Source organism: Aquarana catesbeiana, linkage group LG03 (assembly GCF_042186555.1).
Source record: "Aquarana catesbeiana isolate 2022-GZ linkage group LG03, ASM4218655v1, whole genome shotgun sequence".
NCBI lineage: Eukaryota > Metazoa > Chordata > Amphibia > Anura > Ranidae > Aquarana > Aquarana catesbeiana.
Window position 1 is genome coordinate 252,264,345 of NC_133326.1, and position 23,296 is coordinate 252,287,640.

Consider the following 23,296-nt stretch of genomic DNA (forward strand, 5'->3'; position numbering starts at 1 on the left):
TTTCAGGACTTAAGCGTAGAGGCCTGTTAGCCGTGTTGTTAACCCACCTCAAGCACTAGTGAGCAGTAGCAGTGTGCTATTTAAAAGATAACTTCATCTTTAGTAACATGCTACTCATTAAACCCGTATTTAGGTTTTAGCAGTCCCACTCACTCTCTGATCCCCCATTGTGATAGCGGACGGTGGATCCTCTCCCCGCACCGCTGTCACAATTTAAATAAGGCGCAACTATGTGGGGCTCCCTCCACACAACAGCATCATTCATTTACACAGATCTGTGAACAAATGAACTACAAGTCCCATCGTCCACCGGCAGAAGACTTGTAGTAATGAACTGTGAGGGCACTTCTTAGCGCTCTCATAGTTCATCAATGCTTTCTGGACTTCAGCAACTGTCTGCCTGTATGGGAGCTATGGGCATACAGCTGTACTGAGTGTCTGCAGGACCTGGGCACTGCACCCATTATCTGATCATAGGTGCAATGCTCAGCAGCCTCCTAAGAAAAAAAAAATAATATATGCATATATTTTGAACAAGGCTACTCAAAGAAACATGTAAGCATTTCATCTACTCCTGTGCAAGAAATAAAGAAATTCATAGAGATGTTGGAGTTGCCGGCTACTACTTTTGCTTTACCTGCATAAAAAATGTGCATTTATAATTTTTTTAAACGTGAACTTAGCCTTTAACCCTTTCCCCATATTGGTGGTGAGTGCAAATGTTTTTACCCCCCCCAGCCGTTAGAGAACATTACAGCAGCAGAGACTGTAACCCCTGCCCCTGCAGTGGTGGTCAGTGTAGTCAGTGGGAGTGAATAGTCAATGGAGTCAGTGACAGCAAAATTTACCCCAACCCACCCCACCCCCTCGCACATTGGTAGTCAGTGCTAGTGAAACGTAACAATCTGCCCTGCATTGACACCACTTGATATTTGCCACTTGTCTTCTAGTCTCTGTTATAAATCACTCCCAGACAGGTTTTAGTTGAAGGAGAAAACAAGGAATGTTCTGAAACACATGACCGTATAATACAAATAAAATATAAAACACAAGCGCGTCATGTTACATCCCAGTGAGATATTATGCACTTACCGTAGACCTCAGATGTGCAGGTTTTTCGATTGGTTTTACATATTTCCTTTGATCTTTCCCTTTACTTTGACTGGCAAGATCATTCTGGCTAAGCATTACTATTTTGTCACCAAGTTCCTAGAACAGTAAATGAATTCATAAATATATACATTGTTCAAGGAGATGCCATTACAAAGACTAAAAGAAATTACTAAGAAAGACTTGGAGAGGGATTTATAAAATGGTAAACAATTGGTCTTTCTATCCTTCACCACGAATACTCATCAGATCTTTTAATAATAATAAATAAAAGGACTTCTGCGCTATTAAATACAAGTGAGATGGAGTTGCTGCAAAATCTCTTGGTGATCACAAATCACCCAAAAAACATACAGTGTATATATATATATATATAAATATAATGATCCTGCGCAAAACCTTAATGAACAATGCTAAAACACATGCAACTGCTAGATGGTCTAAAAACTAATGTGCAAAAGAATGTGTAAAAAAATCGGTGAAAAATATGTGAATGTGTGAGTATTAAACTCTACAGTGAGGATATTGCCAAACTAAGTAATAGATATGATCATAGTGGAAAAAATATGGTCATGGTGACACAATATATAAAAAATATATAAAAAACAAATCCCAGCAATAATGATAAACCATATATAAAAATGAGAAAAATTGGAAAAAAGTCCCAGAATAGCAAATAAAAATGATGATGAAAACAGTTCATAGGTCTTCACAATAGACAAAAGCAGAACGTATCATGTTGACTATCCATTTGGATTAAGGCACTTGTTTCTACCTTTAAAGGTAAGGGCTCTGTGAGCACATTGAATGGATGTCAGCTTACTACAGTCAACATGATAAGTTCTGCTTTTGTCTATTGTGAAGACCTATGAATGACCTATCATTTTAGTGATCACCTTTTCACTTTGTTCATTAAGGTTTTGCGCAGGATCATTATATATATTTATATATTATCAGATCTTTTGCTGCATTCATAAAGAATATTCTTTGTCTGAAAGCTCACAAGATCAAGTCCCATTTACCACAAAACCTTGATTCCCTCACCTTTAGGAAATGCAAGTAGCGAATCATTCAAGGGAACCAATGGTGAAAATAGAGAATTTTCTTGGCAAATCACAGATTTCCAAGATGTTTTTGTAGTAAATGCTGAAAAAGTTAACTATACACACAAAGCTAAAATCAGAATAGCACGGGCAGATATTCCTAGCTTACTGTAGTCCCTGAAAGAAAGAACACGGGGGATGACTGGAAGAGATATACCCAGTTAATGTTTTATAGCATTCTCTATGCAAAATAGCAAATTGGTAAAAATTTCTGTAGGGTATTCTATATGCAGCACATTATCACTCTTCAACGCCTAGTATGGGTTGCGTTCCTAGCAATCGGGCCACTATTATCCATTTCCATATGAAATGTAGTTAAAGGAAAGCTGAAAAAATAGGATTTTTAAAACAGCTTACCTGTAAAATCCTTTTCTTTGAAGTACATCACAGGACACAGACCCATAGTAGTTACTATGTGGGTTATAGGTCGCCTTCAGATGATGGACACTGGCACGCCCTAAGACAAAAAGTGCACTCCCTATATAACCCCTCCCACTACTGGGAGTACCTCAGTTTTGTAGCAAAGCAATACATGTGTATACCAAAGAAGGGAGGGACCTCTGTGTCCCGTGATGTACATCAAAGAAAAGGATTTTACAGGTAAGCTGTTTTAAAAATCCTATTTTCTTATCGTACATCATGGGACACAGAGCCATAGTAGTTACTATGTGGGATGTCCTATAGCAATGCCAACTGAAGGGAGGGAGACACAACAAAAGTAGGGCACTAAGAGACTAGAGGACTTATACTGCAGCCTGCAATACACTGCACCCAAAGGCGATATCCTCATGACCTTTTACATCTACGTGATAGAATCTGGTAAATGTATGGACTGAAGACCAATTTGCAGCCTTGCAGATCTGAGCTATGGAGGCTTGGTGATGCACTGCCCAGGAAGTACTAACAGCCCTGGTGGAGTGTGCTTTAATATGAAAAGGTGGAATTTTCCTTTTTAAACCATAAGCTTGAACAATCACTTGACAAATCCATTTAGAGATAGTAGATTTTGACGCTGCCTGTCCTCTTTTAGGACCTCCTGGCAACACAAACAAAACATCTGTTTTACGAATCTGAGCGGTCGCCTTCAAAATGACCTTGACTGCTCTCACTACATGAAGAGAATGTAGCGACCTTTCTTCCACAGAACGAGGTTCTATAAAAAATGAAGGCAGAATAATATCCTGGTTTAACTTAAAACCTGACACTACCTTCGGTAGGAAACTAGGATGAGGCCGTAATACAACCCTATCCTTATGAAAAATCAAATATGGCTCTTTACAAGAAAGAACAGCCAACTCTGATGCTCCTCTTGCAGAAGATATGGCAACAAAAAACCCCCGAATTTCCGTGTCAAAAGGACCAAGGGAATATCTCATATCGGCTCAAAAGGCTGTTTCTGTAACGCCGACAGGACTAAATTCAAGTCCCAAGGGTTCAGGGGTGACCTGACTGGAGGATTAATCCGCGTTACCCCTGAATAAAGCTACGAACCAGAGAGTGTGAAGCAAGTGGCCGTTGAAAAAACACTGATAGGGCTGACACCTAGCCTTTGATAGTACTCAAGGCCAGCTTAATTTCTAATCCCATCTGTAGAAATTCAAGGATCCTACCTATGACATATCTTCTGGGGTGCCAACCCCTGGATAGACACCAGGAGACATATGCCTTCCAGACTCTATGATATATGACTCTGGAGGCTGGTTTCCTAGCATTAACCAAAGTAGAAACTACTGAACCTGACAGCCCACGGTCTTTCAGAATGTGGGTCTCAATAGCCAAACCATTAAATTTAGCGTTTGTAAGTAGGATGGAATACCGGACCTTGCGAGAGAAGGTCTGGCCCTGTGGTAAGGTCCATGGGTCCCCTACCGCCATCTTTACGATCTCTGCATACCAAGATTTCCTGGGCCACAAGAATCACCTCCTTCCCTTCCCTGCTTGATCTTGCGAAGAAGGCGCGGAAGCAGCAGAACAGGAGGGAACGCATAGATCAGTGAAAACTGATCCCACGGAAAAACCAAGGCATCTGTTCCGCATGCCATTGGATTCCTTGTTCTTGACACAAAGTTTCGATCTTTTTGTTGAACTTGGACGCAAACAGATCCACGTCCGGAATTTCCCATTTTTGACATATTGACATAAAGATGTCGGGGTGAAGAGACCATTCTCCCGGGAACCTCTGTTGGCGACTCAAATAGTCAGCCCGCCTGCCAATTCTCTATTCCTGGAATGAAGACTGCCGATAGACAAGGAATGTTGTCTTCTGCCCAAGATAGGATATGATTCACCTCTCTCTGGGCCGCACAACTTCTCATGCCCCCTTGGTGATTGATACAGGCCACTGTTGTGGTACTGTCGGATTGGATTCTGACAGGACAATTACGTATTCTGAGCGTCCAGGCCTTCAGGGCCAGGCATGCTGCCCGAATCTCTAGAATATCGATGGGCAAGGTAATTTCTGATTTGGAACATTTTCCTGAGACAGACGCTTCTTCCAGGACTGCTCCCCAGCCCAGAAGGCTGGCACCTGTTGTTACCACCTTCCAGGTAACTGGTAGAAAGCATTTTCCTTTTTGAAGATTCTTGGATATCAACCACCAACTGAGGCTTTGACGCACTTTGGGGGATAAATGCATTGGGAAGTCCAGAGTTTGGACCTTCTTGTTCCAAGTTGAGAGGATACTGTTTTGCAGCAGTCTCAAATGAAACTGCGCATAAGGAACGGCCTCGAATGAAGCCATCTTTCCCAACAATTTCATGCAAAGATGAATAGAAGGATTCTTCTTTGCTTTGACCAAATGAATCAGTTCCTGGGGCAAAAACACCCTCTTCTGGGCTGTATCTATGATCAGACCCAAGTACTGCAATCATCTTGATGGTTTTAAGGAGGATTTCTCTAGGTTGAGAACCCAACCTAGATATTCCAGGTACCTGACTGTGGTGACCAAACTTTGGTTTAAGTGGGCTACCGACTGATCTATCAAGAGTAGATCGTCTAAGTAAGCTAGAATCGTTATACCTTGAGCCCTTAATCTGGCTAAAGGAGGAGCCAGGACCTTTGTAAACACTTGAGGTTCAGTAGCTAGACCGAAAGGCAGAGCAACAAACTGAAAATGAAGATTTTCTCTCTAGAAGCGTAGATATTTCTGGTGAGCGCTAAAAATACGCACATGGAGATAAGCATCCTTGATGTCGATTGGCGCTAGCAGTTCTCCACCTTGTAGAATGGAGACCACTGATCGGATTGACTCCATGCGTAAAGAGCGGATATTCAAAAACCAGTTTAGATCTTTGAGATGTAAAATGGATCTGACATCCCCGTTTGGTTTTGGTACCGTGAAAAGGTTTGAATAAAACCCTAATCCTCGCTCTTCCAAGGAGACCACCGATTTCACTCTTCGAGACAAGAGATGATCCAAAGCTAGAAAGAGAGACTTCTTTTTTACTGGATCTCTGGAAACGCTTGATCTGAGAAAACGAGGAGACGGGAACTCTCGGAACTCTAGTTTTTAACCTAGAGATATTGAGGAAGCCACCCATCTGTCTCGACACTGTTCCTGCCAGACCCTTGAGAACTGCAGAAGTCTTCCCCACACTCGAGCGAGCAGGGGCGCCCCTTCATAAGGAGGTTTTAGTATTTTGTTTTGTGGGTTTCCTCACCCAGGGCCTCTTTTGACCCTGAGGTTTACCTCTTGAACCTGACGGTGGAGGCCGTTGTGACTGCCTGGATGCTGATGCTTCTGGCACTGGAGAAGAAGCTTGTTTAAAAGAAAAACACTTAAACTTCTTCTTAACTTATTAGAAATTCTTTGGATGTACTTATACAGATCGTCCCCAAATAACCGTTCACTGTGAAATGGAAAACTGGCCAAGAGCTTTTTGCATGGCGCTTTGGCTGACTAATTTTTCAACCATAAAATTCTGCGTACATGTACCAGCCCTAGCAGAAGCTGATAGGCCCGGAGAATAGATAGCGTCAACTGTAAAACATAACGCCTCTGATATCCCGGCCAAATCTTGGGCCTGCTGATAAGGAATAATCTTGAGTACCTCTTTAAACTGGTCCTTTAACCACCTCAATACAGTGCATTTTCACCCCCTTCCTGCCCAAGCCATTTTTCAGCTTTCAGCGCTGTCACACTTTGAATGACAATTGCGCGATCATACAACACTGTACCCAGATGAAATTGTTATTATTTTTTCCCCACAAATAGAGCTTTCTTTTGGTGGTATTTGATCGCCTCTGCAGTTTTTATTTTTTGCGCTATAAACTAAAGAAGAGTGACAAGTTTGAAAAAAACACAATATTTTTTACTTTTTGCTATAATAAATATGCAATTTTTTTTCTTTTAAACAAATTTTTTCCTCAGTCTAGGCTGATACGTATTCTTCTACATATTTTTGGTAAAAAAATAGGGGATAGATTTATAGCATTTTTATTTTTATTTTTTTTTACTAGTAATGGCAGCGATCTGCGATTTTTATCGTGACTGCGATATTGCGGCGGACATATCGGACACATTTTTGGGACCATTCACATTTATACAGCGATCTGTGCTATAAAAATGCATTGATTACTGTGTAAATGTGACTGGCAGGGAAGGGGTTAACACTAGGGGATGATCGAGGGGTTAATTATGTTCCTAGGGAGTGTTTCTAACTGTAGGGGGTGGGGACTCACAAGGGGAGGAGACCGATCAGTGTTTCTCTGTACTGGGAACACACCATTGGTCTCCTCTCACCTGACAGGGCATGGATCTGTGTGTTTACACATACAAATCCACGGTCCTGCTGTGTCACCGGGCAATTGTGGGCCATTGTGGCCGCCGGGCACGCGCACCAGGTGCCCAGTGACACGGCGGGCACGCGCGATTGGCAGCGGCGCGCGGGAGCCCCCTGGTGGTCCAGGAAAGCGAGGGCGTCATATAACTCCCTCCCGCAATGAGAGCTGCGCTGCCTGACGGTCAACTGACAGCCGGCGGTCGGCAAGCAGTTAAGGACTGAGATCACCCGATCGCTGCCAGCGCAGGCTGAACCACTGAACCTGCCAGCGAAATATAGTTTTTAAAAAGGAATTCCAACTTCTTATCTGTTGGATCCCAACTTCTTATCTGTTGGATCCTTCAGCATTTGAACATTGTCTACTGGACAAGTCAAGTTTTTGTTCACAGAGGATATAGCAGCGTCAATTGCTGGAATCCCCCATTTCTTATTAAACTCTCCCTCCATAGGATAAAGTGTTGAAAACATTTTTGGAGGAAAAAACTGTTTATCTGGGTGCTCCCACTCAGAATGTAATGAATGGATAGGAAAAGCATGAATAGTTTGGGGAGGCTTTAGCGAACCTAAGCCAGAAGTGGGCTCATCGACTGACTCCGCTACTGGCAGCAAAAACGTGGAGCGGACCAATTCAGTGAGAGATTATACCAACAACCTTTCTTGTGCACCTGATCCTTCCATATTAGGCTCTTCGGAAGAGGATTCACTAGCCTCTTCCTGGTCCCCTGAGAGGAAATCGTCGTCTCTCGCCCCCTGTTCCTCAGTTTGGGGGTTCTTAGTAATGGACGGAGGCCTGTTACGCTTATTCCCACTCTGGGATGCGATTAAGGCATCAATTTTTTGTTCCAAGCCTAAAATGGTTGAGGAAAAAACCTCCTTAGTAATATATACAGGGGCTGCAGTGTTAGGAGCACCCAACGTCCCTGATGGCTCACTCTGACCAGCCATATCACTCTCAGGGGAGGGTGCCATCTTTTTGAGATGGTTCTAGGTTTTCTTGTGGCTGTAGAAGTCTTTCTAGAGCCCTTTTTTGAGGTGCTTTTACCCCCCCCCCCCCTTCTGACCATAGCCCGATGCAAAAAGCAGAAGTACTACCAGAAGGAATGCATCCACAGCTTGAGCAATAGTCCAGCCCTGCCTCTGCTATTAATGCTCAGCCTGATGCAACAGTAAATGTGTCAAAAGGAATGCCTGTGTCACCAAACCTCTTTCATGCCACCCTTGCTCTCGTGTCCCTCTGCAGCTTGCATCGGTAACAAATGGTGCTTTTTAAACACACTTTCCCACGCTGGACGTTGGAGGACGCCAACGCCGCGCTAAGCCCCGCCCCCCTCCATCGCCTGTGCACCCCTCCTCTCTTTTTAAAAAAAGAGCTTTCCTGCGCGAGCCTCTGATCCTATGGGATCGTATAGTGAGGGGGAAAAATGGCAAAGAGGGAGCCTGGAAGCCGCAAAGTACGGCGCCGTGTCGTTTTTTTTTTTTGGCGCTTCTTCCTCGTGAAGAAAAAATAGCACAGGTGGGGGGGGTGTCTGATGGGGAGGAAAACCCCCCCAGACTTACCGGAGGTCTGCTGCTGGCTGGAGGAAAGGAAGCTGCTGTTCCGGACACAACGTGAGCTCTCTGAGGAAGAATGAGAGGGTATGAGCTCTATACAGCCCCCAGTGGTGACACAAAGGCATGACAACATTCACTAACTTAAAGGAGACATTCACAAGAAAATTCTAAAATTTCTTAGAAAAAACTTTACTTACCTTTCCCGCCGCAGGGTCTTCTGTGGTAAAACCAAGACCCAACCTTCACCCTTCACGGTGGGTTCCGTTAACAAACCTTCAGGAGCTGGGGACCCTCGGGGAAACCCACAATCCTGGACCTGTAATAGCGCCACCGCCAGTAAAACTTTATGGCCTTAATACCAAAAGTACTGGATCGCAGGGTCCAGTTCTCTAAAAAGAGAAGCATTTACAGGCAAAAACCTTGTTTCTTCGGACACGAGGCCCGGGTATCATTCAATTCGGCCAAAGACACTTTGAATGGATCCATCTGCATGGCTAGCCCCGGCAAGGATTGTTCCAGTGGAGCTCAGCACAGCACACCTTTACTCGTGACCAACACCTTAGACACTGGGGAAAAAAACTGAGGTACTCCTAGTAGTGGGAGGGGTTATATAGGGAGTGGACTTTTTGTTTTAGGGCGTGCCAGTGTCCATCACCTGAAGGTGGCCTATAACCAACATAGTAACTACTATGGCTCTATATGCTGGGGTCTCCAGTGGCCACTATTCCCCCACCATCAACTCCCAGTTGACAATATACTTATCCAGAATTTTATTTTTTTGTCCCCGCGGTAATCTGAGCGGAAGTTCGTTCCCCCACCCTCCTTCCTCCGCAGCCTTCTGGGATACGTCACAGGTCCAAAAAGGCTGTGGATCCACTCGCAACGTGCAGCACGGCTCACACATTCACTGTGGGAAGCCAGCTGTGAAGCTGCAAGCAGTCACAGCTAGCTTCCCAAAGGAAACATGTCAGCGCCTGGTCTGGAACACGGCCAAAGACCCGGCTCAGGTGAGGACCATGCTGGATCCCTGGATAAGGTAAGTGTCCTGTTATTAAAAGTTAGCATCTACAGTATTTATAGCTGCTGACTTTTAATTTTTTTTTGTTTCTAGGGTGAAGAACATCTTTAAGTTATTAAAGATGCAAACTTTTGGGACAGTCCGCAAAAGGGATCTACGGGGGTTCCGAAAGCTTGCATCTTTAACACCAGTAGGCCAAAAAATAAAAGGTATCACTTAACTACAAATGTTTCCACTGATCAATAGCTAACACCTCTAAGTGCCGGTACACAGAGGGGCAACAAGTCACGCTCTATGCATTGCAATGGAACCATTGTAATAGGAGCGACTCAAGTCGCTCTGACTTAGAATAAAGGTACCTGTACTACCTTGGGACGTCTTTAAAGCGGCTTGCATTGACTTCTCTACAGAAGTCGTTTTGCAAGCCGCGCTGAAGTTGCATTGTAGGGTGCGGCTTCCGAGTCGGACGACTTTGAAGCCGCCCCTGTGTGAACTGGCACTAGCACTGCTATGTTTACATGTATGACAGTAAAAGTTCAGTTACTGGTGTTATTTGTAGTCTGGAGTTATTATTTTATTTTTGCTTTTCAACCATGTTAGAGTCGCATTTCATATTTTCATGAATGCTCAATCCTCAAGTTTATTTCTGGATTGGAATATTTTCCTTTAAAAATTGACCACCTGGCCAATAAGGACATTTAACCTATTAACACTAGAGCTACAAAATATTCAGTCAGATGACTAATGGAAGACTTTTGCAAAGATCAAGCATTTGAATCTGGGATGTAAGAACAACACAAACAAAATATACTGTAACTTCTATAGCATGCCCCTCACCCAAATAACAGCTTTTGATCAACATACTTGCCTGAGATATTTTTGCCAGTTCTGATGCTGCTTGCTTGTTACCAGGCTCCAGTTTTAAAACCATTTCAAAATCTAGAAATGTCAACATATTAAAACATTTCCAAATTTTTTATAGAAGATAATAAGTCTTACAAAAAAACATACATTGGCAAGACAATTACAACTACTAGAAGTAAACAGTGTATTATCTGAGGAGAAAAATAAACAAAATGACAGTTGGCTTCCACAAAAAACAACCTCAGCCAAAGGGTATGGATCCCTTTATGGGTAACTCCATTTTTGCTGAGAAAAAAAAAAAAAAAAACATTCCTCTCTGGGTGATCAATGTACATTGCAAGTATTTTAACAAACTTAGTTGCAGTTTCCTACCATTTGTTATTTTGAAAAAAATTCCTGTTTGTGTGTCCATATGCAAAGTGAATGTGAATGGGAGTGATTTTATAATTATCTATCAGCTGCTGCACCTGCAGGGTCGTAATAAAGAAAGTGTCAGGGTCTGCATCTCTTTAGATGTGATTTTCCTTTGGCGGTATCTCACTAAAAATTACATTTGTGTTGCAGGGGATTCCCAAAATCTGACTTGCATCTTAGTGCAGACTTCCGGGAAAATCAAGAGTAAAATGGGTAGCCCGTGGAAGTCGCACATCTTAAATGTCCTAGAGAGGTGAAAGGAGTGGCAACCTCAGCCTGGACTCCGACCAGGCCACTCCCCCAATGGGTTTCACGCTACCCCTTGGAGCTTAGTCATGGTTCCCCATGACTAAGCTTCTGGGGGGGGGGGGAGTAAAAAGTGTTGGAGGTGTGGCCTGGTCGGAGTCCAGGCTGAGGTTGCCACTCCTTTCACCTCTCTAGGACACCTTACATGTGCGACTTCAAGGGGCTACCCCTTTTTCTCTTGATTTTCAAGAAAAAGGGGCTCCCTCCATCCCCTGACAGCAGCTGTGGATGTACCATTTACATACCCCCTCTCTATTGGGCCTGAGCGGCACACATAACCTTTCCAGGTCACATTCTGGGAAAATCAGTAAGCCAATCACATAAGCAGGACATTACATATCTGGGGGGCATTCTGTACACCACCTGTGTACAGAACACTTCCAGGTAGCCATATTGTATTGCATTTTACAGAAAATGACAGCAGTGCAGATTGAAAAGGAAAGATAATTTTTATTAACATTCAATTACAATATGACTTGTGTAGCAGATGTATATGCTATATGATTATTCTTTTTTACCTATTTTTTTCCCCCTCACAAAAGTGGAGTTACCCTTTAACTACCTGCCCAAAATAACCACTTCAAAGTAATTAGCTGATTCTGGTATTACAGGGATGTCATCCATGAAAGTATATGACTAAACTTATGAACAGATCAAGTATCTAAATGCCAGTCAGCTCTTTATTAGTCACCTTCTTTTGCTTCCTTCAGCTTTCCAAGCATTACCCTTGCAGTCCCTCTTCTGGCATAAGCTTTCCCATATGTTGTATCCAGAGCTAAGGCTTGTGTGCAGTCTTCCTCTGCTTCCATGTATCTAAAATAACACCCAAGATACTGTTTTATTGCAATTTGTATTAGAATAGTATTTTACAAAACACTGGAAAGCAGTAGCAATGTATATTTTACCAAAATTATTTGTCAGATAAATTGCTATGGCAGACATTTTTAGCACAAAATGGAAAACAGGTATTGATTCACAGTCAACTTTGCTATGACCTTTGTTTGTATTAACAGATACTTAAATGTCACACCATTCACACAAAGATCTCCAAAGGGATTTCTTGGAAATTCTTGGAAAAGCTCAGCGATTGCTTAGTGAAGTAAAATGACCTTGACCTTGGAAGATACTAATGAGATTGCAGCACACATATACACATAAATGACTGACCTTTCAAACAATTCTTTGTTTACTGTAAACCAAAGTCCACACAGCAAAGTGCATATTACTAATGTTGGTTGGTGGGTTAGAAAGACTTGTTTGCAAAAAAAATAAAAAATTCTGGTTATAACCAATTAAAAATGTAAACTAGAAGTATAGCCAAAACTATTTTGGCTACGTTTCTCCTATAGATCACAGGAGTGCAGTTTGTTCTGCACTCCTGTGAATTGTTTCCAGCCGACAGCTAAAGCCCACTGTTGTCCGATGTCACTCAGCCGGTCCAGGCTCAAGAAAGTTCCTGACAGTGGGATCCACTCACATGCCTGGATCGACAGCTGGCTCAGCCTCTCAGCGAGCCATTGAGAGTATGAGCCAGCCACTCCCTCCTCCGCCACAGCATTGAGGCAGAGCAGAGAGATGATAGTCACTGGCTCTCTGCAGGCTGAAGACCGAGAGCTGAGTGATCAGCAGTGTTTGATCGCTCAGTTCTCGGTCTTAGTTGTGGCAGGGGAATGCTGCAGCTAGGATCGGTGTTGTAGTGCTCCCCCCGCCCTCTAGCCAGGCTTAAAAGTTGTCTTTCTCCCCCTGTTGGGCAGGCTTGGGAAAGGGGGCTGAGCCCTTGAAACATGTTGCTGCTCACCCCCTCTTACACCTTGGGTTGAGCTGTACTGTGTGGACATGCATAGAGAGCAGCCACATATGCCGCTGATATCACCATCATCTGGTGGGTCTTGAGCTTAGTCCTGAGCATACTGATCACATCAATCCTTTTGTTCTATCTTGCCATGTTGACACATCATCTCTCTGCACGGTAAACCTACTATAGTCTACCTCCCTGTAAGTGATACGATTGTTTACAAATAAAGTGTTACAAGTTTTTAAGCCCTGCTACTCAGTTTCCTTTGCATACTGGCTGGATCACCCACTGATCTGTTGAAGGAGCTGTGATTATTTTTTACTCCTGAAGTTTCATTCTCTTGCTGACGCAAGTGAAGTGAAGTGAGCTATTGTATTGAACGCCAGATACCATCTTTTATTGCTAAGTGAGTATGATTGTTTGTTTTTTTAAAGAGCACTTTCACACTGAGGCGGTGGGGGCGTCGGCGGTAAAGCACCGATATTTTTAGCAGAGCTTTAGGCTCAGTTCACCACACTGCTGCGCTGTGAATTTGTTCATTTTTTTGTCCTGTGTGAGGTGTGAATTTACTGCGATTTTACCGCAAATTTCAGGAGTTGGACATAGCTGCGATTGATGTTCAAGCCAACAGAATCATAATGTAAAAAAAAAAAAAAAAAAGGTGTTAACTTCCTGTGTACTTCCTGGTTTTTGTGGAGAGTAGTGTGGTGGAGTTCGCACATATGTGAACCATCAATGCAATTCAAGAACGATTTACATTGATGTCTATGGAGACTAAATTCGCAATGCAGTAAACTCGCACAAGACCTTTTTTTTAATCGCATCCGTAGAGGAATCGCAAGGCATATATGTGAACGACCGTCAAAATGACTTTAGGGATGACATGCGAATTTAAAGTGTTTTTGACGCATCGCATTCGTTATGAACTCGCATCAGTGTGAACCGGGCCTTACTGTAGTTTTAGCGGAGCTTTTCGCCCGCTTTTAACCCTCACTAACAGCAGAAGCGCTTTGCAGGCGCTTCGGTGACGCTGCCCATTGATTTTAACGGGCAGGGGCGCTTTAGGAGCGGTGTATACACTGCTCCTAAAGCGCCCCAAAGAAGCTGCTTGCAGGACTTTAACGTCCCGCAAGCGCACCGCTCCAGTGTGAAAGTCCTCAGGCTTTCACACTGGAGTAACATGAGAGGCACTTTACAGGCACTATTTTTAGCGCTAAAACGCCTGTAAAGCGCCTCAGTGTAAAAGTAGCCAAAAAGTCATACTAATCTTTTAAGGCCAACTCAAAATAAGCTATTCTGTTTTGGAAGGAATAGAGTAGGCTTCTTTCCCATGTTGCTTGTTAAAAGATAAATTACACTGCTGGGTGGTATAAACCCGAGCAATGCTCGTCACATGAACAGCAGAGCAGGGAAAGACAACTCCATTGTGTCTCTGTAGACCTTTTACATTGCTGCTTAGTATCTAACCATACTGTAGCCTATTCCACACAGAATAACAAGTGGGAGTGGAGTAGTTTCTCCACTCCAGTTGTTAATATACAATACTTACTTTTGAATTTTCAGATAGGCCATGGCTCGATTTGCTGGTAGTAGTGCATTTGTACTGTCTGCGGTAATTCCTTGAGTATAACATTCAATAGCAGCCTCATATTTCCCTTCCTTAAAGTAAGCATTGCCCTGTAACATTTCAAACAGCATTTTATTTAGCATGAACAGAACAAGTATGCAACAAAAAAAAAAAGATAAATTATTTGTATAAAATAAAAACTATTACGACCCATTTAAAGGCCAGAGATTGTCATTGGTGCAATTTCTCCATAGTGGTTGTATAAGTAAAAGGTGTTTTTCCTTAAAGTGATAATAAAGTCTCCTATTTAATTAAAAGAAAATAACAAACATGTTATACTTACTTGCTCTGTGCAGTGGTTTTGCACAGAGCAGCCTGGATCCTCTTCTTCTCGGGTCGCATGCCTGCGCTCTTGGCTCCTCCCTCCTGCCCCTATAGCAAGCAGCTTGCTATGGGGGCACGGGCGCTTAGCCACTGCTCTGTGTGTCCATTCAGACACAGAGCTGTAACTTGGCCCGCCTCCTCCGTCTCTTGATTGGCTCACTGACTGTGATTGACAGCAGCAGGAGCCAATGGCTCCCGATGCTGCAAAAAGAAAAATCAGGAGTGCGAGTCCTCAGAGAGGCAAGGTTCTCCTGGACATCGCTGGATCCAGATGGGGCTCAGATAAGTATTAGTTAGGGGGCAGAAAGTTTTAGGTAAAAAACATTGTGCCTTAACAAACACTTTAATGCATTTGCTGCATAAGGTAAAAAACCCTTTCATTTCAGCTCCCCCCAGCCACCTTGAAATACTTACCCAAGCCTCATCTCAATCCAGCACTGTGTCAGCCTGGGGGGGGGTTTGAGCTGCACTGTGTATGTCAATAGACGCACACAGTATGGCTCTGTATTGAGTCTGCATGAGTGCCCCCCATAGCATGCAGGTTGCTATAGGGCAGTGATGGCGAACTTTGGCACCCCAGATGTTTTGGAACTACATTTCCCATTATGCTCAGGCACTCTGCAGTGTAGTGGAGCATCATGGGAAATGCAGTTCCAAAACATCTGGGGTGCCAAGGTTCGCCATCACTGCTATAGGGGCACTCGGAGAAGAGAAGGAGTGCCGGACGCCAGAAGACGAGGATTGGGGCTGCTCTGTGCAGAGGTTTTGTGCAGAGGGTAAGGATAAGTATAACATGTTTATTATGTTAAAAAAAAAAAAAAAAAAAACATTTACAATTATTTTAAGCCTGTTTCTGAACTGCCCTTCAATGAAAACATTCATACAAGAAAGCACAGTGTACAATAAACTAATTTCATACATTACTTCAGCTGCTTTTCCAACTGACACTTTGTGGAAACCATTGACGCTAATACAGTGATCAGTGCTAAAAATATACACTATCAATTTACTAATGACACCGACTGGGAAGGGGTTAAACATTCTAGGGCAAAGGGTTAAATGTGTGCCTAACCAGTGTTTGTGTGTGTACTGCGAGGTGCTTCCAAGTTCATCCATTGGCCAGCACCCGCTGATTGTCTTGTGCTGTGACTAACCACAGCACAGCCAGCGCTCACGCACACCCCCCCTACCCGAAGAAGCAGGATGACACAAAGCTACAATGCTAGGTGGTTTAGACCAAGCTGTCTAGCAAAAGTGTCAATTAGAAGGTTGAGACAAACCATTTAACACTCACTGACAGTAAAGCACACATTGGTCAGCTTTAGAAAACATAGCAAATTAAAAAATATATACAGTCAAGTCCATAAATATTGGGACATTGACACAGTTCTAATCTTTTTGGCTCTATACACCACCACAATCGATTTGAAATGAAACGAACAAGATGTGCTTTAACTGCAGACTTTCAACTTTAATTTGAGGGTATTTACATCCAAATCAGGTGAACGGTGTAGGAATTACAACAGTTTGTTTATGTGCCTCCCACTTTTTAAAGGGACCAAAAGTAATGGGACAGATTAACAATCATCCATCAAACTTTCACTTTTTAATACTTGGTTGCAAATCCTTTGCAGTCAATTACAGCCTGAAGTCTGGAACGCATAGACATCACCAGGCACTGGGTTTCATCCCTGGTGATGCTCTGCCAGGCCTCTACTGCAACTGTCTTCAGTTCCTGCTTGTTCTTGGGGCATTTTCCCTTCAGTTTTGTCTTCAGCAAGTGAAATGCATGCTCAATCGGATTCAGGTCAGGTGATTGACCTGGCCATTGCATAACATTCCACTTTTTTCCCTTAAACTCTTTGGTTGCTTTCGCAGTATGCTTCGGGTCATTGTCCATCTGCACTGTGAAGCCCGTCCAATATTTATGGACCTGACTGTACATAGCATATACCATTCTTACACAGGCCAGATTGTAATTTAATGTTTTATAAAATTACTTTTCATTTTCAAAATGTAGCACTTTAATTGTGCTGCCTCCCTAAGAACTGCAAGTGTGAGCTCTACAACTTATCAAGTTGTGGCAAAATAACAATAACTCACAAGCCTAGCAGAAGTAGCAGACAGTAACTCAATCCAAATGACACTTTGCAGATCGTAGAAAGCTTTAATCCAAAATATGTGCAGATCTTGGTAGAATGAACACCCAAATAGGTCAAAAGATAATATGTCCAAATCCAGCAGTATCACATACATACAGTATCGCATACTAGCTCATTATGAAATACTCACCTTAGATCGAAGCCCCCGTAGCGTTCCTGTACACCGCTCTGGCCGGTGACATCGCCGGTGTTACTTCAGGGTATCGCAGGCTTCGGTGCTGTGGTTAGCTGGAGCTGCGATGGCGTCACTCCCGCACATGCGCGCAGGAGCTGCCGGTAACAGCACACTAGTTGAAGCAACGGCACGAACGTCCCACTGCTTCAGTGCGCATGTGGCGATGACGTTGGCACATGCTGATACAGGGGATATCACCTAAACCGTGCAGGCCTTATTATAGGCTTACCTGTAGTAAAAAGTAGTCTGGTAAGAGTTTAAAACCACTTTAAGTCCATCTAACACAAGTTGACAATGATGCTGTCCAAGGGTGTCTCAGTTGCTCCTCTAACCTCTATCCAGAGTGGAGTCACTCTAAGGAAGTGTGTTACTGTTGGGATTCTCGGTGAAAATACAGGAGAAAAGAAACTGCTACTGCTATTTAGTAGAAATTCCCCATATGTAAGATGGGATTATTGAAGTGTGAACTTTGTAACTTCCTTTTTGATGTACCAACAATAAACTTTAAACTCCCAAAGCAGGATAAATCTGATAGGTAGCAGTAAGAAACGAAGTGCTGACAACTTCACTTATCAGGCTTTCTTTATAACCGCCAAACTTTCTACATTAATCAATGGCTAACACAGTACTCATTTACTGTATACAAGAGAAAGCAAACAGCTAATTTGGAATGCTTTTCTTGCTAACAAAAGGAATGGGCTGCACTACAGCACTATACCAATGTCTGGATAAAAAACAGAAGCCTTGGATAGGTAGGACAATTTAGCTGAGTGTAATGTACATTTCACTGCCTACTGTATCTCTTCAGTGCCTAGCATCCTGTATAGTTCCTCATTTTTACAATTCGGTTTCTCCCTTTGACACAAGGTACATTGCCTCTAGCATCCTATGGATGCTGCATTCTCTCTAATCACTCTTATTTTTCAACTCTAGAGCCATATTTTATAAGAGTTCACAAACCCTGTGTACACACAAGTGTCTTCAATATCTGGGTTCATTTGAATGATCAAATATTTTTCCTGCTTTTGATTGCTTAGTTGTTGGTTTTAGGAACGTTTCTCCTTTACCACTCAATGTATCTGATAACTTGAGGGGTCTTTCTTCTTTTATCTGCCACAGTTTTTGTGAAGATAAGCTAGTAGAGAAGATACATGTCGCGTATGAAATGCCCTAACTTAGGAACTGTTTGAGGTGACCTACAGCCACCAATAAAATTCTAACCTGTCCTGGACTCCTTATTTAAGTGTTTTAATTTTTTTTTTTGTATTAAAATAACATACATATCTATACTTACTTGCTCTGTGCAATGCTTCTCCAAAGAGAAGCCCCAAATCCTCTTCTTCTGGGGTCCCCCACAGGCACTCCAGGCCTCTCCTCTTCGTCGGGTGCCCCCACAGAAAGCCGCTTTTCATAGGGGCACCCGTGAGTGCTCGCTCCCCAGTCCCACTGCTGCGTCCATTGACACAAACAGCAGGACTCGGCCCCGCCCCCCACGTCACAGAATTTGATTGACAGCAGCGGGAGCCAATGGCTCCCACTGCTATTAATCTTTTCAAGGAGGAGAGGGATAGCGGCGAGAGCACATCGCTGGATCAGATCGGGCTCAGGTAAGAAAAAAGGGGGGAGGGGAACGGGACTGCAGCACAGAAGGTTTTTTCACCTTAATGCATAGAATGCATTAAGGTGAAAAACCTTAACAGGGTTGTAAAGGTTGGTTTTTCAAAATAACAAACATGTTATACTTACCACTTCTGTGCAAGGGTTTTGCACAGAGAAGCCCCCATCCTCCTCTTCTGGGGTCCCCCAGTGGGGCTCCTGCCTCCTCCTTTTCTTGAGTGGCCCCACAGAGAGCCGCTTTCCATGGGGACACTCGTGCGGGCGCGCTCTCGAGTCCTGCTGCTGCGTCTATTGACACAGATAGCAAGACTTGGCCCCGCCCCCCGTGTCTTTGGATTTGATTGACAGCAGCGCGAACCAATGGCTCCTGCTGCTATGAATCTATCCAATGAGGACCCGAGACAGTGTCTGGAGCTGCTGTGCTCGTCCCCGTCGCTGGAATGATCGGGTTCAGGTAAATAAAAAGGGGGTCTCTGGGGGGGGGGGGTGCTGCACTACAGAAGGTTTTTCACCTTAATGCATAGAACGCATTAAGGTGAAAAACCTTGAGGGTTTACAACCCATTTAAGGCTTTAGAACCACTTTAATTTGATCAACTACAGTGAGGCATTACACACACTACATAAACCAGATTATAAACCACATTTGTTTACAATGTTGACCAAACTAAGGGAATTTACATACAGTATTCCACAATAAAATAATAGTGCTAGGTTGCTTCACTTCTACAATAAGTAAGAGGTCTGTAAAGCAAGGAAAAAAAATACCAAGTCTTTCTGCACGATTGCTTGTTGCTTCAGTTTCTGGGTTTCTATGGCTTTTTTATCTTCTTCTGATAAAACAATTTCATTTTTTTTTACTTCATTCTTTTGCTCTTGAGAAATACCAGATGCCTGTAATTCCTAAAATGAAAATAGGTTCAGTTTAAATATGGACCAGTTTTCTTTTACTTCGGAAGCCCAGAAGATGACATTATCTTGTCTTAAGAATGGAAGTGGTCAAAAGTGAGTGAAAGATGCATAGCTATACTCAACATTGACCAGCCCTATGTCAGTTCTTGCTTTGAATTTTTTTTCATTGCATTCACATGCATCAGTGGCTAATATACAGCATTTGCTTTGGTGACTAACCACTCACAATTTATTCACTCAACTTCCATTAATATATAAAATATTCAGGAAAATAATATTAGGAAAGGCTGCAAGCTACAAAAAAAGGGCATAGCTGGAGACCATACCATTGACTGCAATGGTACAGACCTTTTTTGCCACTTCTGTGCTGTTTGGTTTGTTTTCAAAGTTCTGGATAACTTGGCCCTATATGAAGAATACATTCCTAAACACAAGAATTAAAATACATGATCCCTTAAAGCAGTTGTAAACCTTACCTAAATCAACATGGATATAAACAGATAACATCAAGGTTAAATGCACTGTGATTTTTGCCTCTGCTGTACTGTAAAACTTCAAACTGCAGGTCACATGATCGCTGTCAGCTCCACAGTGATGCACGAGCCTGCCAGTGGGCATGTCGAGGCATTTACGTTACAGCTGGAAATGATGTTGCTGTCCAATTTCTTTGTTTCCATGACAATAGAACACAATCAGACCCAGCAGCAAACGTCACTTCCCACGCATCCACGATCTAAGACTAACCTATCTAGCCCTGTAAAGAAATCGCTATACATAACTTTTTTAAAGCCGTTTAGGTCCGATGCTGAGCTGTCAGTGGCAGCTTCGCTGTGGAGTCGGGTGCAGAAGAGGCAGCAGACAACAGAAGCCCCATAGTAACTCTATGGGTGACGTCACTTTCCATTCATTTCCCAGCAGTTGTCGCCTGTTTCCTCTGCAGAGCTTCCACCGCTGGAGACCGGACCAGAGCAGTTTTGAAAAAGGTATGTATAGCGATTTCTTCTTTACAGAGCCAGATAGGTTAGTCTTAGATCATGGATGCCTGAAGAGTTAGAGATTTTAGTGTTAGGGTGGACTTTCCCTTTAAGGTCACTATCCAGCAGAATGTTTTATTTGTTCTAAGGAGAAATTATAGACTATTTTTATAGGGTCAAATGGTTATCACTGTCCTGTATGTAGTGAAGGCAAAATGCTCTGTGAATGCTTCAATGAAATACTGCATGTGTTATGATTTAATTAATTGGTCCTTATAGTTTTTTTTTATTATATTACAACTATAGTATATCATACCCCAGAAGTAACAATTTAGACTTACACAGTTAATTTTTCTAAGTTCATTCGTGGCCTCAAAGTTATTTGGATCAAGCTCCAGAACTTTTTCATAATCTGTGAAATAAAATAATTCATTTAGTATAAAAGACCTCATAATTTAAAGATGTTATCTAATAAACAAAGGTAAATATCCTGTATATATTAATTGCAGATGGTCATATAAAAAAGTTTCAGCGGTAAATGATTACTAGCAAACAATAATAGATATGTTGCACATCAAATCAAGGAGAACATGCAAAATGTTACTAATAGGGTATTGTGACTTGTGTAAATGGCATTTGCAGCTGATACCATGTGGTCATTAAATTACTTCAAAGAGCCAGAGTGACCACAATGTTATATACAGGATTGGGCAGGGTCTAGGTGACAGGTCACCAAAAAAAAAAAAAAAAAAAGAAGCAACAGAAGTAATTTGTCAGCGATTTCCTACAATGGTCACAAACCATTTAAAAAGAAGCAACAGTGGTCATTATCTATAACAAACCAAACGTAAGACTTCAGGGAAGTAATTTAAAACAATCAGGATTTCTTAAACAGAAATAACAGAAAGCTCTGAGATCTTCAGGAAAGTGTATTCTCATGGTTAGACTATCTAAAGGTAAAATTGTATAAATTTAAGGAAAATCCCACTAAACCCCCATAACAGCATGCACCATTCTACAGTATATTTATTCCTATATGTAATTTTAACTGCATAAAGTAAAACAAATAAGATCAGAGTATCGATTAAACAACCTTCTTTTGCTCCTTGCAAATTCTTTAAAGCAAGACGAGCAGCGCCCCTTCGAGCGTAAGCTTTTAAATAGTTGCGGTCTAGTGCAATAGCCAGATTGCAGTCCGATTCAGCAACAGCATATCTGTAAAACAAAAAATATGTAAATGTTAGGGAACTACAGAAACCATATTATCAATTATTGTACATAAAAATAGTGTGAAGACTTACTTCTTTAATCTAAAGAACGTGGATGCTCTGTTGGTTGGTAATACTGCATTATACGGATCTGCATTCATGCCTTTTGTATAGCACTGCACAGCTTCATCGTACTTTCCTGCTCTAAAATAATTATTTCCCTAAAACAAAGCAATGGCAATTTAGCATAATTTTAGCATAAAGATTTGTTTTCTTCATTGTATAAAACAATCCACTATCATGTAATGCTATTTACCTATTTGTCCATTCAAATGCACTTGATTAAAGTGGTCTTAAAGTCATGCTGTTTTTCTTACCTTAAGGCTCCGTTCACATCTAGGCGTTGCTATTTTACAGGCGTTTTTCAGGAGGTTTTGTACATGCGTTTTGAAGGTCAAAAGGTCACCAATATAAAAGCTTTAAAACGCCTATAATCTGCCAAAAAAAGAAGCTCATGTACTCTTTTGAGTGACGGGCGTTTTGCTTTAGGTGACAGAATGCTTGTCTTGTAGGGCATTTTTAGAGATAAGGCTTGGAGCAGAAAAACGCCCAAAAACACCTAGGTGTGAACAGAGCCTAAAGTGTTACTAAACCCAGGACCCTGCATTCACTATATCTGGTCTCCCACAGTACACAGAACATGGAAATGCAATTATTTTAGTAAATATAAACTGAAAAATACCTTTTCTCATCAACAGTATATAGCAGTCTTGTGACTTCTATCAGTGCCCAGCACTGGTTAAAGCTTGTAGGAGGAGTTTTTATTCTACTCTGACTGTCCTATGAGGCTGCAGGACCCCCGACCCTCTGTCTGGACAGTGCTGATTGCCCCAAGAAGAAAAAAACTCTCTAGCAATACACACTAAACTGAGCATGTGCGTAGTGACTCCAAGGCTCTATTCTATCAGGAGATAGACTGGGGACAGTGGAAGAAGGGGAGGATGAGAGAAGACAGCATCAAACAGCCTTTTTACACAATGCAGAGGATGGGGAGTTCCTCTGGATCCTGGACCCTACATACTGATGTTTGCCTTTGATTTGTATTGAAACATTTTATGCTGCATTAAAAGTTATTAAAACATGAGTCCAAAATATGTACTATAGTAAAACTGCACATACAGTGAATATTACAATGTCAGGTTTCTGTAAGGTAAAAAAATGAGACAAAGATAAATAAATAATTTCAGACCTTTTCTCACCTTTAATGTGACCTACAAACTGTACAACTCAGTTGAACAACAAACTGAAATCTTTTAGGTAGAGGGAAGTAAAAATAAAAAAATAAAATAATATGG

The 23,296-nt window shown here is 42.2% G+C and overlaps 1 protein-coding gene across 2 annotated transcripts in view; it reads right to left on the reverse strand.

The window, feature by feature from the left end:
* The window catches only part of RPAP3 (RNA polymerase II associated protein 3), a 119,944-nt gene that overhangs the window by 48,179 nt on the left and 48,469 nt on the right, over positions 1 to 23,296 (reverse strand). Inside the window, exons 5-13 of one of the 2 annotated variants that reach the window (XM_073619969.1) lie at positions 22,035 to 22,162; positions 21,827 to 21,948; positions 21,075 to 21,145; positions 19,616 to 19,750; positions 14,493 to 14,620; positions 11,840 to 11,961; positions 10,433 to 10,503; positions 8,553 to 8,612; positions 1,093 to 1,209 (exon numbers count right to left, since the gene is read on the reverse strand). In XM_073619969.1, coding sequence (XP_073476070.1) covers positions 1,093 to 1,209; positions 8,553 to 8,612; positions 10,433 to 10,503; positions 11,840 to 11,961; positions 14,493 to 14,620; positions 19,616 to 19,750; positions 21,075 to 21,145; positions 21,827 to 21,948; positions 22,035 to 22,162 — 954 coding nt within the window. The remainder of the gene's footprint in view (positions 1 to 1,092; positions 1,210 to 8,552; positions 8,613 to 10,432; positions 10,504 to 11,839; positions 11,962 to 14,492; positions 14,621 to 19,615; positions 19,751 to 21,074; positions 21,146 to 21,826; positions 21,949 to 22,034; positions 22,163 to 23,296) is intronic. The other variant, XM_073619970.1, reaches the window with a different exon arrangement.